The sequence below is a fragment of the Telopea speciosissima genome, chromosome 3 (assembly GCF_018873765.1).
Source record: "Telopea speciosissima isolate NSW1024214 ecotype Mountain lineage chromosome 3, Tspe_v1, whole genome shotgun sequence".
Lineage (NCBI taxonomy): Eukaryota > Viridiplantae > Streptophyta > Magnoliopsida > Proteales > Proteaceae > Telopea > Telopea speciosissima.
In genome coordinates this window covers 63,769,758-63,789,775 of record NC_057918.1, presented here as the reverse complement: position 1 = coordinate 63,789,775, position 20,018 = coordinate 63,769,758, and the positions used below count along the sequence as shown (strand labels likewise).

General features: G+C 43.3%; 1 protein-coding gene across 1 annotated transcript; it reads right to left on the bottom strand.

The window, feature by feature from the left end:
• Nucleotides 1-1,203: 1,203 nt before the first annotated feature.
• Nucleotides 1,204-2,490, bottom strand: LOC122655403. Its single transcript, XM_043849599.1, has one exon. It carries the CDS (start codon nucleotides 2,488-2,490, stop codon nucleotides 1,204-1,206), a length of 1,287 nt encoding a protein of 428 aa, XP_043705534.1.
• Nucleotides 2,491-20,018: the final 17,528 nt, after the last annotated feature.

Here is a 20,018-nt window from a genome sequence, read left to right as displayed (position 1 = left end):
TTCCGAGTCCATCGCTCCATGATCTCAATGGTACCTACAGGCCATAAGAAAACAGAAAAATTATGTACCGGGATGCTCCCCATCACTAAGTGCACCAGCTCGACCCTCCTTGCCATAGATAGCAGCCGGCCTTTCCAAGCCTACAATTTTTTCTTGAAATGGTCAACAAGTGGTTGGACTGTTTCTTTCTTCACTCTTCCCTTCATAAGCTCAACTCCAAGATATCTTGTCGGGAAGACACACGCCGGTATCTGGACTACCGATGTCAGCCGTTGCTTACGGGAGCTGCTAACATGCCCTAAAAAAATCTTGCTCTTTGCTGTGTTGATCACCTGACCCGAGTATCTACCATAATCCTCAAGGAACTGCTTGATCCTCTTTACATTTTTTAGGTCCGCCTTCATGAAAATAAACAAGTCATCTGCATAAAGTATATGGGTGGGCGTAATCAATCCCCGTGGCCCTGGGAGCGACGTGATCCAGCCTTGCTCTCGCAGCCGGTTGAGACCCCTACACAACACCTCCTCAGATAAGATGAATAAGAAGGGGGAGAGCGGGTCCCCTTGACGCAGTCCCCTCTCCATCCTAAAGAAACCTACTGGTCCTCCATTTTTCAAAACTGAAATCCTTGTAGATAGTAGAATTTGGTGCACCCAGTTGATCCATAGGTTGGAGAATCCAAAGGCACTTCAAACATCAAAGAGAAAACTCCACTCCAAAGTATCAAAAGCCTTTTGGATATCTAATTTCATACCCAAACCACCTCCTCTACACTTGACTTCCATCAAGTTAGTAAGCTTAGAAGCCACTCCAATGCTGTCAAAAATTACCTTGCCTCTCTGGAAAGCGTCCTGCTCCGCCGAAACCAGCTTGTGGAGAACAGAGGATAAGCGAGTAGCCATGATTTTGGGGATGAGCTTGAAAAAGAAATTCCCTAGGCAGATCGGGTGAAACTGCCCTGCTTTATTGGTGTTGTCTACCTTGGGAATGAGGGTTAAGAAATTGCAGTTCAAGCCTTTGGTGATAACGCCTTCTTGAAAAAAATTCTGGATCCCTCGACAGACATCCCTACCAATAAAATCCCAACAAACTTTGTAAAAAGTTCCTGGAAAGCCATCCGGGCCCGGCGCACTAGAGGGGTCAAGTTCAAAAACTGCCGCTTTTATTTCCTCCTGCGAAGGGATCTTGGCAAGCATTTCATTGTCAGATGCAGTGATCAGGGGGGGGAATATCTGCAATCAAATCTGCGTTACTGGAAACCGTCCCTCTTTTATAAAAACTTTCAAAATGGCTCACAAAGTAATCAGCAATTGAGCTAGTCTCCTTCAAACTCACTCCATCATCTCGTTTGATTTCACGGATAGCATTCAAAGCTCGCCGGATTTTAGTGGAGAGGTGAAAATATTTAGTGCGTCTGTCACTGTGTTTGACCCATTTATCCCTGGCTTTTTCTTTCCACAACTTCTCTTGTAGCTCCACTGCCTTGTTATAACTCAGCTTCGCAGACACCTCACTGTCAAACAAGGCATCCGAGTAACCATCTTCCTCAATAGTTTTTTGAATTGAATGCAGGTGATCCTTGGTGCGTGATATCTCATGGTCAATATGAGGGAACGCCCCTCTAGCCCAGGCTCGAAGCGGGCCTTTGAGGCGCTTCAATTTCTTGGTAACTACAAACAGTGGTGAGCCCTTGACTGGTTCTCCCCAGGAATCTTTAACAAAACTCCTGAAGTCATCATGTTTTGTCCAGAATCGCTGAAACCGAAATGGCACATTGGGGGGGCGCGGAAGATTTTCACAAGAAACCAAAATAGGAGAGTGGTCTGAATATCCACTTACTAGTACCCGCTGAGAGCACCCTTCGAACTGCTGCCACCATGCATCATTCCCAAAGCTTCTGTCTAGGACTGCTTGAACATTCCCAATTCTTCTATTATTTGACCAAGTGAACTTCTTACCCGATGATGGGATTGGCGTTAACGATGCCAAATCTACCATCGCCGTAAAATCCTCTACTGAGCCTTGATTGAAGTGACCGGGTCCCCTTTTCTCACTAGCATACAAATACGCATTAAAGTCACCTATAACAAGCCAGGGACATGCAACCCCTGCAACTGACGCCAAATCGCACCACAGATCACGTCGAACTGCTCGCAAGCAGCTAGCATGAACCACTGAAACAAAACTTTTAACCCCCTGAATCTTGACCTGCAGGGTCATATGCTGGCTGGAGCTTAAAATCACCACCGGTTCTGGCAGCCCTTCTCTCCAAAGGAACCATAAATTAGCAGCTCCATCTTCTCTGCGGTTTGCAATTACATTAGGGTGCAGCCCTATCCTTGAGAAATATCGACTGGGACACCTCTCAACAGGGATCTTTGGTTCCGCCAAACATAGGAAATCTGGTTTTATTTCATTCACCAGCAGTCTCAAATGAGCTCGAGCACGATCGTTCCCCAGCCCTCTAATGTTCCAATACACGCACTTCATGAGTTCTGGGCGTTGAGTTCATGTTGGCGTCCATTCGGCCTGCCCTCCGTTAAGAGTACTTAGTTTCAGGGGTATATTTGTACTTAGACACTTAGTTATGTATTTTATGTGCTATTTGTATTAGGCTAAGGGCCTGAGTGTAATTAGATATTCTTCTCAATATAAGGCTGTTTGTCTCAAGTTGAGAGACATAACAGATTACACCAAATCGTGTTTGAACTTTGCCTCCCTTGGAGCTTTTCTTCTCTCTTCTCTTTCCCCTCTAAAACCTAACATGGTATCAGAGCACTTTCTTCCTGGAGTTTGAAGGTTGTGTGGAAGGCTGGAGTGAGCTGCAATCTCCTTGTTCTTGCTGGTTTGCGAAGGAAACCTTGGGGTATCTTCACCAAGCTTCTCCTTCCTTGTTTGACAACCAAATAGGGAGCAACCAGATGCTCTAGCATCGTTTGGAAGTCTTCTTCCTTATCATTTGATCCTCTCAAGTCTGCTGGTAGCATCAGAGGAGAGAATCTGAGTTTCGGCCAGGCAGTTTTTTCTCCCAGTTCTGCCAGACTGATCTCTTGGAGTGATCCAGCTCTTAGCTTGAGCTTTGTTTGCTGCTTTCTTTGGGCCATACAGCATCGCTTTTGGGTAAGGAAGACTTACCCTTGTCGCTCCGCTGCTGTTTGCTGCTTCGTTTGGGTTTTACAAGCCTTTTTTCAGTTTTTCTGGTCTTTGTTTTTGCCTGTTTTTACTGCTGTGTTCAAGGAGCAGTGGCTGTGGTTGAAATACTGTTGTTTGGACTTATTAAGCATTTGATTTGAGTTAAATATGGGTGAAAAAAATGAGGGAACAGCCTTGCCTCTGTCTGTAGACCCACTTGCTGCATCATCCTCTGTCCCTTCATATGATAACCCCAATGTGCAGCTTCCCGTTGTCAAGTTGGACAATACCAATTACCCAGATTGGTCTCAATCCATGAAACTGATCCTTAGGTGTAGGGGAAAGATGGGGTACATAAATGGCAGCATCAAGGCACCTCTTCCTACCGATCAAGGGAATTCCAAATGGGACACTGAGAACTCTCTGGTGATGGCTTGGCTTCTTTTCTCAATGAAGCCTGAGATTGGACGGAGGTTTATGGGTAAAAAGACTACCAAAGATATTTGGAACAGTGTAGCCCGTATCTTTGATCGTGTTGGAGACTCTACAAAGGTGTACCAACTTCTCCAACAGATTGTTAGCCTACGCCAGGGTGATAGAAGCATCCCTGACTACTATTGACTTGTTGTGGGCCTGTGGGAGGAGTATGATCACTATAGAGATCTTCAGTTGTGTCTTGATGATGAAGTCAAGGTACACAGGTTGTTTGAGAAGGAGAGGGTACTATTTCTTCTTGGTGGCTTGAATCCTGAATTTGAGCCTCTAAGGGTACAAATCCTTGGCCGACCTAGTCTTCCCTCACTGGAGGAGGTGTGTGGATATCTACAGAGTGAGGAAACCCGTAGGGGTGCCATGTAGACTAGTATCAACACCACTGTTGAGCGCTCTGCTCTTGTTTCTTCCATCCCTCAGGACTCCACTAAGGGAGCTGATAAGGGGGCTGCTAAGGGGTCTTCGAAGAGCCGATTCTTATGTGATCATTGTGGTAAAACTGGACATACGAAGGACTTCTGTTGGGATCTCCATGGGAAGCCCCCACCTGGTTCCACTGGGGGATTGAAGGGACAGCGGAAGAAGGGGCCTAAGGCTCATGTTGGGGTCATTGAAGCTGATTCATCCTCTCTTTCCCCAGCTGACATTGCTGCCTTTCGCCGGGTTGTAGCCTACCTGGACAGTTCACCTGCAGCTCCTACTTCTACTGCACTACAGGCCTCTTCCTCCTCCAGCATCACACCTTGGGTTATTGACTCAGGCGCCACGGATCATATGACTGGTAGGTCCCAGCTGTATAATTCTTACTCTGTTTGTTCTGGGAAAGATAAGGTAAAAATTGCCGATGGTACATTCTCTTCCATCTCTGGTAAGGGAGATATCCAGGTTACACCTTGTTTACCCCTGAAGTTTGTTTTTCATGTTCCCAACTTTGCTACTAACCTTCTTTCCATTAGCCAATTGACTAAATCTTTGAACTGCTTTGTCACCTTCTTTCCTACCCATTGTCTTTTTCAGGATTTGGTGACGAGGAAGGTGATTGGCAGTGGTCATGAAGCTAATGGCTTATATGTTTTGGAGACTGGTGCTTCCTCTGTTGTACAACCTCAATCCTATGTTTGTGGGCTAGAAGGTGGACGTACTCAAGAGGATATTTTGCTTTGGCATCGTCGGTTGGGACACCCTTCTTTTTCTGTCATGAGGAAATAGTTACCTCACTTGTTTACTTCCTTTCCAGTCTCTCATGTTTTTCATTGTGAACCTTGTCTATTTGCCAAAAGTTGTAAAACAGTTTATACATCCAATGGTAATAGATCTACTTCACCTTTTCATCTTATACATACTGATGTTTGGGGGCCTTCCCCTGTTACCTCTTTGCGTGGCTTCCGCTACTTTGTCTCTTTTATTGATGATTATTCTCGGGTTACTTGGGTGTACTTGTTGAAACATAAAAGTGATGTCCATGTTGCATTTACAAATTTCTATGAGTTAGTGTATACCCAATTTCAAACCCGGATCCAAATTGTTCGTTCTGACAAAGGTGGGGAGTATATGTATAGTAGTTTGGAAACCTTTTTTTCTGACCATGGCATTATTCATCAGGTGGCCTGTGTTGATACCCCACAACAAAATGGGGTGGCTGAAAGAAAAAATCGCCACCTTCTTGAAGTGGCTAGGTCCCTTTGGTTTACCATGCATGTTCCCAAAACTTTTTGGTCTGATGCACTACTCACTGCTATCTTTCTTATTAATCGCATGCCGTCTAGTGTCTTAGAATTTCAAGTTCCTCTTGATGTCCTACCCTCGTGGTCTTCTTCATTCTCTCTATCTCCAAAGGTGTTTGGTTGTATTTGTTATGTACATGTTAGCAAATCTGCCCGAACTAAATTGGATCCTAAGGCTCTAAAGTGCATCTTTCTCGGGTATTCCTCCACCTCCAAAGGATATAAATGCTATCATCCTCCCACTCATCGGTGGCTTCTCTCCAAAGATGTCCATTTCTTTGAAACCATACCTTTTTTTCAGTTACCTCTTCAGGGGGAGTGTTCATCGCTTGGTGGTGGTATTGCAGGTGAAGAGGTTCCCGAGTCTGTCTCACTTCCTATCTCCTATCTTGTTCCTATTTCACCTTTTCAGATTGACAAGGGAAAGAGAAGTTCTGTTGAGGGGGAGCCTTGTATAGAAAATGTAGTTGAGGGGGAGCATCCTTGTGTACAGGGGAACAGAGAACAGGGAGAGCTACCAGTGTATACGAAGGAAAGGAGAAATCCTGCTTCATGGCTGCCTATAAAGAAGACCTGCCAAAATCCTTCTTCGTCACCTCATCCTGAGTCTCCATCCATCGAGACAGGTATACCTTCTTCTACTCCTATATCCTCAGACTTGGACCTTCCTATTGCCCACCGCAAGGGAACTCGGGCATGTACTAATCCCATTGCCAAGTTTGTTTCCTATGATTCTATTTCCCTTACAGGTATAGCCTTCTCTGTGGCTATCTCCTCCATATATATTCCCAAGAATGTAGCAGAGGCTATGGCAGATCCAAAATGGAGAGAAGCAATGAACACAGAGATGTTGGCACTTGAGAAGAATCATACTTGGGACCTTGTTGAGCTCCCTAAAGGGAGAGTCCCTGTTGGGTGCAGATGGGTATTCACAATCAAGTTCAAGTTTGATGGTACCGTGGAGAGATATAAGGCAAGACTTGTCGCTAAGGGTTATACACAGGTGTATGGCATTGACTTTCAGGAAACCTTTGCTCCAGTGGCCAAGCACAACTCCATCCGGGTACTTCTCTCAATGGCAGCAAATCTTGATTGGCCTTTGTACCAACTGGATGTGAAGAATGCATTCTTACATGGTAACCTAGAAGAAGAAGTGTATATGCATCCTCCTCCTGGGTTCAAACATACTGGTGACAGTGGGAAAGTGTGTCATCTTAGGAAGGCTCTTTATGGACTCAAACAGTCTCCTAAGGCTTGGTTTGAGAGATTTAGACAAGCTCTCCTGCAAAACAGATATACTCAAAGTCAAGCTGATCACACATTGTTTATACAAAGGAAGGACAGCACTATTACGGCTCTCATTGTTTATGTTGATGACATTGTGGTCACGGGAAACAGTGAAGCCGAAATCTCAAAGCTTAAACTTTACTTGTCTCGACAGTTTGAGATCAAGGACCTCGGTCCATTGAAGTATTTCCTGGGGATTGAGGTTTCTAGATCCAAGCAAGGGATCAATGTTTGTCAAAGGAAGTTTGCTCTTGACCTTCTTACAGAGACAGGCTACTTAGGATGTAAACCAGTCTCCTCCCCCATTGAGTAGAATCAGAGACTAGGGGAAGATTGTGGTGAACCGCTTGTGGATGCTGAAAAATACCAGAGATTAGTAGGCAAGCTAATCTACCTTTCCCTCACCAAACCTGACATTACCTATGCTGTGGGAGTGGTGAGTCAGTTTATGCATGCACCTAAGGTGGGACATCTTGATGCAGTTTACAGGATCCTCAGGCACTTGAAGTCATGTCCTGGAAAGGGTCTTCTCTTTTCTAGGAATGGTCACTTGAGAATTGAAGTATATACAGATGCAGATTGGGCCGGGTCTATTTCTGATAGAAGGTCCACCTCTGGCTACTGTACATTTGTTGGGGGAAACTTAGTCACCTGGAGAAGCAAGAAGCAACCTGTGGTAGCTAGGTCAAGTGTTGAAGTAGAATTTAGGGCCATGGCTCATGGTGTGTGTGGAATCTTGTGGTTGAAGAAGCTTGTCCAAGAATTGGGGTTTGAGACGACAGAACCTATGAGTCTATACTGTGACAACAAGGCAGCCATAAGTATTGCACATAATCCGGTCCAACATGACCGGCTAAAGCATGTTGAGGTTGACAGGCACTTCATCAAGGAGAAGATAGAGTCTAAGACTATTTGTACCCCTTTTGTGAAGACAAGTGAACAAGTGGCAGACATATTCACCAAAGGACTTAGTTCTCATCACTTCAGTTTTATGTTAGACAAGCTGGGTATGCATGACATATACCACCCAGCTTGAGGGGGAGTGTTAAGAGTACTTAGTTTCAGGGGTATATTTGTACTTAGACACTTACTTATGTATTTTATGTGCTATTTGTATTAGGCTAAGGGCCTGAGTATAATTAGATATTCTTCTTAATATAAGGCTGTTTGTTTCAAGTTGAGAGACATAACAGATTACACCAAATCGTGTTTGAACTTTGCCTCCCTTAGAGCTTTTCTTCTCTCTTCTCTTTCTCCTTTAAAACCTAACACCCTCCTGCTGCAGTTCTGTTAAGTTGGCCGCAACTGCCCCCACTTCTAGAGCAGCTTTTCCTCGTCGTCGTGCACCCGTGACGATATTCGCCTGCTCTATATGCTTATGTCGCCCATGCTTGCGCCGCGTAACTTTCTTGAATGGTGCAGCTTCAGTAGCGTCCATCCCTTATGATTGCATTGAGTGTACCACCACCGCCGCGCCGTGCGTCCATTGTCGCAACTCGTAACCTCGGCTGGTGAGAGCACCACTTCAAGCCTTCCAACCATCGTGTGAGCCTGCTCTGGACCACCCCGGTTTAGTTCAGCCAGTTTGAACGAAGATAATTCCCAATTGTCATTCCTCGGTTTTGGAGTCCCCCTATCATGCAAAACCACGTTACGTGGGTTTTGGATCAATCCATTAACAACCAAATCACCTAAAGAGTCTTGAACTAAGGAAACAGAATCTGAATTGGTTGCCACATTAGAAATCCTGGCCTGTAAATCCGTAGTCACAGGCTGGGTCTCCCCCAAGAGTGGCGATAAATCCACTGGCTGGGAGTCCGTTTCCTTATCCAACTGCATGACTTCATCAGCGTCGCCGTTGACGCCCTCCTCCACACCTGCCGGAACTGCCCTGCGCCTCCATCGTCGCCGTGTACGCTTTGCCTGTATTGGTTGATCAAAGTAAGTCGCACTAGGGATCTCCGCCTCTGTTGGATGCTCCTGCTCCTTAGCCGGGTAGGCTTCCACCTTGTGACCATAACGTCGACAGTAGGTGTAAAATCCACAATAAATTTGAATTTTTGGAACTTGTGTGATTTCAGGTTCCAGTCCTGTGTCGATGCTTGCTTCAATGTTATGGGCTGCATCGGTCGAGGTACTAGACCAACCATCTGACACACCTATGGAGGATTCCGGGGAGGAGTCTTCTCAACCTGCCCTTCTAGAGTCAGAGAACCCTGGTGGGGTCCCGCTTCTGAGCTACCTGTGTGGGATGCAGAGCCTATCCCTTAACTAACTTATTGTAAGTATGGACTTATTTGTGTATTCGTATGCCGATTATATGACCAATTAGACTTTTAGGGGTATTCTGATCATTTTATCCTTGTGGGACCCACATCCCCAGTGGAGATTCCAATTCCAAGTAATTACCCGTACCCAATTTACCCATGATGTCATGTGACATCATTCTATAATTACATTAAGGTAATAAGTACAAAATTCTGGTTAAAAACAATTTTAAAAATTACTAATTTTACATTAAAAGACCAAACATGCCTTAAGTAACTTAACCACTATAAATAGAAACCAGCTTCACTATTCATTAGTGTAAGAAGTTAGAAATCAGTTTTAGAAATATTTAAGACTCAAATTACTGTCCTACCCCTTACTGCTTAAGTAATATATATACATAACCCCTTTTATTATTTCTACTTCTCAATCCTACCTAGACATAAGGAGAATCGAAACTTCAGTCTTAAAAGAATTTTGGGGAGAAAATAGAGAAGGGAAGAAAGGAAAGGAGAACCAGACTTGGGAAGCATCGAATTGGGTCTTAGTTGAAGCTGGAAATCCTCATTTGAGAAGTTTGGAGCTGAAATTGAAGGCTGCACTTCCAATCCTTGCTGCTACATATCTAGGTAAGCCTTGATTCTTGCAGTCCCCATCTCTTCTTGCCTATTTCTTCTCTTATTTTCCCCAAGATTGCAACCTATATGTTGCTGCCATTAAAGCCTGCTGACTTAAGCTTATACCATAGGAAATTCACTTACACAAACCTGAAATTAGGTCAATTTTATTCAGTTATACCTGAAATTTCAGGGCTGTTTCTCTGCTGAACCCAATTTCAGGTTCCATGAACCAATTTATAAGCCTAAATCATTAATTTGAGAAGCAATTAACCTAAATCCCTAATTTTAGTGTTTAGATCTGAAATTCAACAAATTAGTGAAATGACCCACCTTAATTATTATTTGAAATCAAAAATTGGGACTGTGCATGTTAAGATCTGCCCATTTAAAGTAAAACCCCTAATTCTGCCCCTTGAACCGGACAGCCGGTTCAGCCGGTTCAGCCATTTGTGACCAAAATACCCCTGATGCCTTTGACTGATCTCTTGGCTATGCTCTAACCTCCAAACATTGCTGATTTTCTGCTGATAGGGACTGTTTCCAGTCTATTCTTGCTGGTTTGTCTATTTTGCTGGGCTATTTTGGAGGGTAATTATTGAGACCTTACCTACAGAGACAAGTAAGGGAATTCTAACCTTAAATTTTGGAGTGTTTATCATTTTAATTTGTTTTGTTCTGATTGCCATGTCATACATCATCAAAATTATCCTATTCATATAGTTTATTAGCTTTTACTTATTGCATTAGAATCTGCATATGATTTAGGTTGCATTGGCATCTTGCATTTGCATTGATATCTACTTGTTACTGATGACTATTATTGGAAAAGTATTGTTCTATTAAATTCAGTTATACATACATGTGTTATCATGCATAGATTGCACTGGGCTAGGCTGTTTTATCATAACCCAGTACTACGCCCCTTACCAACAGGGGGTAAGGTGTTGGACAACCCGTGGTATAGCCGAAGGGTATGCCGGGGTACCATTCACTGTCCCATGTTAGCGTGTGTACTCATTGTGGGAGAACAAACAGATAGGATTGGTCATTGAGGGTCTGTTGGGTTAGCTGCCTGGTGATATGCTTTCCTGGCGGGTCCTCACCGTGGTAGAATGGTTTCGCTCGGGTGACCGATGTCTGGAACTGCCTGGTGTCATGTTTTCCGGTTGGTCATTGGGGGTCTGTTGGGTTAGCTGCCTTGTGTCATGCTTTCCTGGCAGGTTCTCTTCGAGGTTAGCATCTACTACAGTAGTACTTATACCACATATGACTTAGTATCCATGTTAGGACATGCTACTTAGGACATTCATCATAATTGCTGCGATATGTTTGCATGCATTCCCTTATTGGGCTCAGTTGAGAGCTCACCCCTCGTGATCACTCTATTTTTACAGATGAGACTTCTATCGCTGCTGTTTGTGCTCCTTTGGGGACTCCTACTGTTCAGGATTCTCCTGTTGATCGCGGAGCTGGTCCTTATGTTCTGGTGGAGCACGATGCTTCGTGCTCCTGCGACGACTGCTCATTCTCCTAATCTCCCAGACTGATCAGGCTCCTCCCTTCCTTTTGTTTATATTACTTTTTGTAGTACTTATGTATATAACCTTTTTGGCTTAGTTAGTGTTACACCTTCTGTGAACTAACTGTGTAACCCTGATGTAAAAGCATGTTCATATATATATAAATACAACTATCATCACTAGTTTCCTTTAATTACTGCCTTATTTCATATTAAATTGCTTCCGCTGCTCTTAATTTAATTATATTGTGACTGAAACTGCGAATAGAGAACTGCATGGTGATCTTGGTTGGATGTCAAGGACATCCTGGCACACTTGGCCCTTATGAAACGGGCCGGGGCGTGACAGTAGGCACATCGCGATGGGGGGTTCTCGAAAATCACTTGTTGCTTAAACACATAGTTCTCATGTGTCCCATCTTTCTCGTGCTCGACAAAAACCTCTTCCACGCGTGGTGCCGAGTCATCTATGTCAACGCAAACGCTCGCAAAGTGACCGTAGTGAGAGAGTTCTTGGTGCGCCAGTCAATTGCAATGGGACGGCCCACCGCCTTTGCAATTGAGAGAAGTACCTCCTCATGCCAGTATTCTTGCGGCAGGTTCGGAAAGCATATCCATGAGAGCCTGTGAGTGATCGCCTGGTCTTCCACATTGAAATCCTTTCTCTAACCCTGGAAGCGCAATAATTGACCATCCACCCGTATAGGGCTTCGCTTCCATGTGCCGGTCATATCCTCCTCCGAAAGGAAACGAAAAACAACAAAGCCCTTACCCAGCGATTTCATGTAGACACCGTTCTTCAGGCCCCAACCCCCGGCCGAGTCCCGCAATCTCTCCATGGTTGTGTGCCGAAAATTCAATCTACCCAGTAGAGAGTACTTCAGTGTCTCCAGTTGCTTGGTGTAAGCCTCCTGTGGGATCTTTATCCTAGTGAGCGAGCCATCCCTTACCGGAGATGGTAGGTTCTCAACGTTAGGTAACACAGGGCGTGCCATCGCTGCATACGATCTAGAGGGACCTTCCACTGCCTGGGCCTGCTGCTGAAGAGCAGGGAAGCCCAAGAAACCTCCCAGATCAAGCACTGGTTTTGCAGAGGATGGGCCTGCTGCTGAAGAGCAGGGACCTACCATTGACTCCCAAGAGTGCTGCATTAAAAAAGACTCCCCATTATGAGATCTGCATCCAGACCATACAAGCAATGGCAGGTATTTGAGTTGTAATTGGGAAGGCTACGTTGCACATGTATAAAGGACATTATCTTGTGTTCACCCTCCCCATTATTATTATGTTAACTGAGGGGCAGGGTTGTAATTCTACTTGGTTTTACTTAATATAAGTTGGTGTAGCGCTGCTTTGATAGGTACAACAACTAGACCTAGCGACAGTCCTTTTCTCCTCTTCTCTCTCTCACGGTTTCTGTTCTCTTCTTGGTTCTTCTCCTTGTCTCATCCTGTTGGGTGTTATTGATCTGATATTGTCACATGGTATCAGAGAAATATTAATCAATAACATCCAAATCCTTTTTTCTTCCTTCTTGGTGAGTTTCTTGCATCTTACGGTTTACCCTAACCCTAGAATGCTAGGGTTCTGTTGTTGCCTCGTTGATTGATGGATTCCCCCAGTTATTCTCATTAGAATAACAAGGAATTTCTGCTTATATGAAGATTTTCTTGCTGGTTTGTGAAGTGTGACCTCTTTTCTAAGCCTTGTGGCATCATGGTTTTCAAGGTTTAGATCTGAAATCTTTCTCTCCAAGTTTTGTAATCCTACCGTTGGATTGCAGCACCTTTTTGGGACTTAGTTCATCTTCTCACAAGATGTCCTTGATTAAATTTTGGGATTGATCTGCTGCATTGATTGGGATTTCTGGACTTACCTATATTTATGGATCTCAAAAATCAATATCTTCGAATCTGGTCAGTGGAATTCAATCCAACTTTGGGAGAATGAGTTAGAAACTAAGTATGGATCAGTTCTAACAAGGAACAAGGTGTAAGAGCTTGGAAACGAAGACGAAGAAGAAGAGAAGAAGGAAGAAAGAAGAAGAAATGAGAGGGAAAAATCATGGGTGAGGAGCTTGAGGGCTTCTCTCATCTATTTGATTCAATACTAATACTCTTGGAATTACATATGCCTCCCTAGGGAGGTAAAAGGTAAAAAATAACAAAAGAGAAAATTACAACTCAATATGACTTACAATAAACTAGTGACTATAGTACCGCTAATACATAAACTCTAACACTCTCCCTCAAGCTGGAGAATAAATGTCATACATTCCTAGCTTGCACAAAAGGGTACTGAACTAGTTAGGAATGAGACCTTTGGTGAAGATATCTGCCACTTGATCACCTGCCTTCACAAAGGGAGTACAAATGCAACCTGAGTCCAACTTCTCTTTGATGAAGTGCCTATCAACCTCAATGTGCTTTGTTCGGTTATGTTGCACGGGATTATGAGCAATACTTATATCAGCCTTGTTATCACAAAAGAGCTGCATGGGGCCACCAATGTCAAATCCCAACTCTTGAATCAACCGCTTCAGCCATATGAGTTCACACACTCCATGAGCCATGGCTCTAAATTCTGCCTCTGCATTGGACCTGGCAATAACCAATTATTTTTTTACTTCATGTGACTAGGTTACCTCCTACAAAAGTACAGTAACCTGATGTAGATCGTCTATCCGAAATGGAACCAGCCCAATTAACATCAGTGTAGCCCTCTATGCATAAATTGGCTCACCAGTCCAACTGCATAGGTGATGTCTGGCCGAGTCAAAGAGAGACAGATCAGTTTTCCAACCAATCTTTGGTACTTGCCTGCATCAATAAGAGGAGAGACGTAATCATCACTAAGTTTGTGGTTTTGATCAATTGGGGAGTTTGCTGGTTTACACCCCCACATTCATGTTTCCTTCAATAGGTCCAATACAAACTTTCTTTGGCAAATATTGATTCCCTTCTTTGATCTTGACACTTCAATTCCCAAGAAATACTTCAAGAGTCAAAGACCTTTAATCTCAAATTGTTGGGCCAAGTATGACTTCAATCTACTTATCTCGGCTTGGTCATTCCGAGTTACCACAATGTCATCAACATAAGCAATAAGAGTTGTGACCATACATTTCCTCATCGGATAAACAAAGTGTGGTCGGCCTAACTCTGGGATTACCCATTCCTTAGAATGGCTTGCCTAAATCGCTCAAACCAGGCCTTAGGAGACTGCTTAAGGCCATAAAGTGCCTTTTTTAGGAGGCACACTTTCCCTTCTGCTGAGGGAAACTTGAAACCAGGTGGAGGCTGCGTATACACTTCTTCTAGATCACCATGGAGAAAGCCATTCTTTACATCTAATTGGTACAACGGCCAATCTCTATTAGCTGCCACTAATAGAAGAACTTTGATTGAGTTGTGTTTGGCCACTGGGGCAAATGTTTCGTGGTAGTCAATGCCATACACCTGATTGTACCCTTTGGCCACTAACCTAGCCTTATATCTTTCCACAGTAGCATCTGATCGGTACTTAATTGTATAGACCCACTTGCATCCAATTGGAACTCTTCCCCTGGTAAGGTCAACAAGTGTCCAAGTACCACTCTTCTCAAGAGCCATCATTTCCTAAGACATTGCCTTTTTCTATTTTGGGTCAGACATAGCCTCAGTGACATTTTTGGGAATAGAAGAAGAAGCAAGAGCAGCAGAGTAGGCAATACCTATACGAGAAAGAGCATCATAGGAAACAAATTTGGCTATGGGGTTAGTACAAGCTCTCTTCCCCTTTCAATTAGTATTGGAAAGATTTAACTCAGAGGGAGGAGAGACAGTGTTACCTGATTGAGGAAGGTGGAGCTCAAGATGAGGATCCAAAGAGGACTCTTGGCAGGTCTTCATTCCCTTTTTTTTTTTTGTGAATAAAAAATGCATTACCAAAGGCCGAGAGGGATGAAAGAGGAAAAAGGGGGGGGGGGGGGAGGAAACAAAACAACCCCCAGACCAACTAGGAGGGGGGCCGTAAAATAGAGCTGTCTAATCCCCAGGAGCTAACAATATGCCTATTCCTTGGGGAATCCATAATGTGCCGGTGAGGAAGAAAGCCTAGATGGTTTTCCAAATCAAGTCGAAGGACCGGGAATTAGAAGTCCATATCCTAAGGTTTTTTCATAACTAACGCTTTTTCATAGTAAACAAGTGAGGTAACTATTTCCTCATAACAACAAAAGATGGGTGGCCTAAACGTTGATGCCAAAGCATCACAGAATCCATAGTATTGCTGTCACTCCTGCCAGACACATAGGACTGAGCAGTAGGCAAAACAGGTGTGCGGGGCTCAAGAAGGTAGAGTCCTTTCTCTTTACATCCACTTCAATAATCCTCTTCGTCACCAAATCCTGGAAAAGACAATGAAAAGGAAAGAAAGTGACAATTTAGGGATTTGGTTAAATGGCTAACAGATAATAGGTTAGTAGCAAAATTAGGGACAAGAAGGACAAAGTCAAGAGAAATAGAAGGGGTGACCTGGACATTATCCTTACCAGAATTAGAAGAAAGAGACCCATCTGCAACTCTAACCTTACCCCTACCCGAGCAAATAGAGTAGGAATTATAACACTGAGACATACCAGTCATGTGGTCAGTGGAACCAGAGTTAATGACCCAAGAGGGAGTAGTGGAGGGTGCAGATGTGGAGACCTGCAAGGCTGAAGCTGAAGTGTCTGACTCTGCAGGAGTAGTAGAAGAGTGGCTTAGGTGAGACATCATCCTGCGTAATGCTGCAATATCCTCCCTAGTAAGGAAGTCAGGATTGGCTTGTAGTCCAGGTGACTCAGTCTCAACTGTCACAGTATGAGCTCGAGCTCCCCCTCTCCTACCACCACGCATACTAGTAGACCTACCACATGTGCTAGGGGGTTGGCCATGAAGAACCCAACACCTGTCTTTGGTGTGCCCCAATTTTCCACAATGATCACACTTAAACCTTTCTCTGTTATCTCCACAGGGTGCCCTTGGCCTCTCCCCCTTCCATGCCAATCTTTGTTAGAACTAGAAGCAAGAGTAGATCTCTCCAGTGATGGTACAGTGTCCATGGATACTCAAAGAGTATCCTCACTCTGCAAGTAGCTACATACTTCATCCAAGGATGGAAGAGAGTATCGCCCCAAGATTTGCAGACGGATTGGCTCAAATTATGGATTGAGCCCACCAAGTAAAATAAGGACACGTTCCTTCTCAAGTGTCCAATACACCTTTGCCTCATCTTCAGGGTTGGACAACTGGTGGTCCCTATAATGGTCATACTCTTCCCAGAGACTAATGACAGTGTTGTAATATTCAGAAATGCTTCAGTCACCTTGCTTCATAGTAATGACCTTTTGTAGAATTTGATAGACCTTTGCCGAGTCACCCACTCGGTCAAATGTCTTAGAGACACTGTCCCAAATCTCTTTTGCGGTCTCCTTTCTTATAAATCTCCTACCTATCTCAGGTTCATGGAGAAAATCAGCCAAGTCATGCCAATGGAGTTTTCAGTCTCCCATTTCAAATATGCTGGATCAGCTGTTGCAGGAGCCTTGATGGAACCAATAATGTATCCTAGTTTCCCTTTGCTTCGTAGGGACAACTTCACAAAGTAAGCCTAATCCAAATGGTTGGTATAGTCCAACTTCACAATAAATATTTGGGTATTGGGGTTATCAAATAGAGTCATACAAGGGTATGTACCACCCAAATTGCTAGCAGAAGCTTCTATAGGTCCGCTAACTTTAGACCCAGACATGTTGGGGATACACTCAATAAACAAACCAAAGTGATATCTCAAACAAATGGTGAGTATGCTCGACCCAAAGAAACAAACTATCAAGCAAATGCATCACCAGCAAGTAAATGAACAACAGTTTCTTGAAGATGTCTAAGTCAAAGGCACCTTCTACACCTTAGCTTCATTCCAGACAACTAATAATATTTAAAATCATATAACTCTTCAAACAACAGCAGCTATTCAACACATTACAAAGCTGCAAAGGTGAAACAAGGAAGCAAACCAGAAGCTGGCGGTACCTGTGAGGATGCACAGAATTGAGCTGCACTCTTCAACCCCTCCATATCACCAACCGAGTCCTTGGGGGTTTGAAAGAAGACCCCTGGGTGATTCTAACAGTGCTGGTCCCACTCCAAATGGTGATGGGATGAGAGAGAAACGAAATGAACAAGGCAGGGCTGGCGGTAACTGTGGCAGACTTGCTAGAGCTTCAATCCACTTCAAAAAATCCCAAAAAACTTCTCCAGTAGGGCTTAGTTTGGAAGATATACCTCCATTGAATCTTCTACGTATAATATCTTAAATTGTATAGCCTCTAGTGGAACCCTCTACCTTTCTAGGGTTCCAAACAGAGGTGTAGAAGGACATTGAGCTTGGTCGACTCTCAAACCAGCCCTGACACCAAGTTAGAAACTAGTTATGGATCAGTTCTAACAAGGAAGAAGGTGTAAGAGCTTGGACAGGAAGAAGAAGAAGAAGAGAAGAATGAAGAAAGACGAAGAAGAGATGAGAGGGAAAAATCGTGGGTGAGTAGCTTGAGGGCTTCTCTCACCTATTTGATTCATTACTAATATTCTTGGAATTACATATGCCTCCCTAGGGAGGTAAAAGGTAAAAAATAACAAAAGAGAAAAGTACAACTCAATATGACTTACAATAAACTAGTGACTAAAGTACCCCTAATACATAAACTCTGATAGAATGTTCTCCTGCATACTAAGGATGTTCGACCAGACTTTCATGGCTATCTGAATTCCTGATTTGGAGATAAGATTTTTTCTCCACTTTGTATCTGAATCCTCCCTGCACTATATGTGTTCTTGCTGTTTTTTTTTTATTGGTTGCTGCCTCTCTTATTGTTTAATGCATTTTTGGTTCATTATATACATGTTTATTATATCAACCAGTGTTCTTATTTAATCTGTGCTTGGGTTCCACTTGGGAGGAGTATTGCTTCATTACTATTTGTTGTTCTTTCTCTTTGGTGATTGTTTCTGGTTATTTCGGTTGTGAACTAGTGAGTTGTGACTTTATGTATTGCCTATTAAAGTATTGACTATTGAGCTATTGAGTATTGACAATTATGGAGTTTATGAGAATATGATTTATGAATTATGTCTTATGAGTTTTAATTAGTTTGTTTAAATTTTTTTTTATGTCTTTAACTGCCTAATCAATGTGTATTTAACTATTTATATACATTAGGGTCGGCAACCGTATACTGTCAATCAAAGGTGCAAGCCCAAATCACCACTTTGAGTTCATTTTTTTGCAATATAAAGGTTTAAATGTGTTTATTTAGCTTAAATAAGGGTGTCCATGAAGTATCAGGCCTAGATATGGCCAAAAACCCACCAAGATGGACTCCCGAAATATTGCAGAAAAAATGCAATATTTCGGCGAAATTTCGCCATATTTCGGATATCTCGGTAGGCCCGAGATACCGATATATCACGAAATTTAATACCTTGACCATGATAGAGGAGGAGTATGCACATACAACCAAAACAAAGCATCTCAAGAGTCTTCTTCCACTACTACTTTTGTTCAAACAGGTAATGCGGTTGCATGTCTTTCCACCTCTAGGCCCTGGATTATTGATTCAGGGGCCTCAGACCATATTTCTGGAATTTCAGGTATCTTTTCCTCTCTACAAACCTCTTCTTCTAGTGTTACCCTTGCTGACGGTTCCTTTGCAACAGTTAAAGGCACTGGAACTGTTCAGCCCACTATCAACTTGTCCTTGTCCTCAGTATTATATTTACCCAAATTTCCTTTTAATCTTTTGTCTGTTAGTCAAATCACTAAGGCATACAACTGTTCCATGACCTTCTTCCCTGATTCTTGTGTTTTTTAGGATCTCCAACATAGTTGTCACGGTGTCTTGGCGGCCCAAGGCGGTGGAGAGGGTCCAAAGGCAAGGCAACACCAATTAGGCAATCAAGGCGTCCAAAGCGCTCACCTAGGTGACCAAGGTGTCCAAGTCGGCCAAGGCGCCTGTTTGCCTAGGCGATGCCTTGACAACTATGATCTCCAAAAGAAGAAGACGATTGGTAGAGGCAGAGTATCAGGGGGGTTATATCTTCTTGAGGACACACCTTCTGTGTCATGTTCAAGCACCTCCTCCCCTCATCAGATACACTGTTGGCTGGGTCATCCTTCATTACAAAGTTTGCAGAAACTTTTTCCTAGTTTTCATTCACTTTCAGTTTTAAATTGCGAATTGTATTAGTTTGGGAAGCTCCATCGTGTGAGTTACCCCGCAAGAGTCCATAAACGGGCCACACATCCTTTCTCTTTAGTTCATTCTGATGTGTGGGGTCCTTGTCCTATAACGTCCAAACTCGGTTTTAAGTATTTTGTTACATTTGTTGATGACTACTCTTATGTTACTTGGCTATATCTAATGAAATGTCGTTCTGAATTATTTTCTATTTTCTCTACATTTGTTGCTGAAATTAAAAATCAGTTTGGATGTTATATCAAAATTTTGCATAGTGACAATGCACGGGAATTTTTTTTTGCCCTTTTTCTGACCTTACGACCACCCATGGTATTATTCATCAATCTTCTTGCCCTGACACACCTCAACAAAACGGCGTGGTAGAACGGAAGAACCGTCACTTGATGAAGTTACTCGGTCTCTTCTCTTTGAGATGAAGGTGGCCAAAACCTTTTGGGCAGATGCTGTTTGAACTGCTTACCATCTTATCAATCATATGCCCTCTTCTATTCTAGGTGGTGGCATCCATCATACCTTACTCTTTCCTTCTGAACCCCTATTCCCTTTGCCACCACGTGTATTTGGATGTGTTTGTTTTATTCGGGATCATACCCCTGGGTTATCCAAATTAGATCCCAAAGCCATTAAATGCATTTTTGTTGGATACTCTCGTGTTCAGAAGGGGTATCGATGTTATTCTCCAATTCTTCAGAAGTACT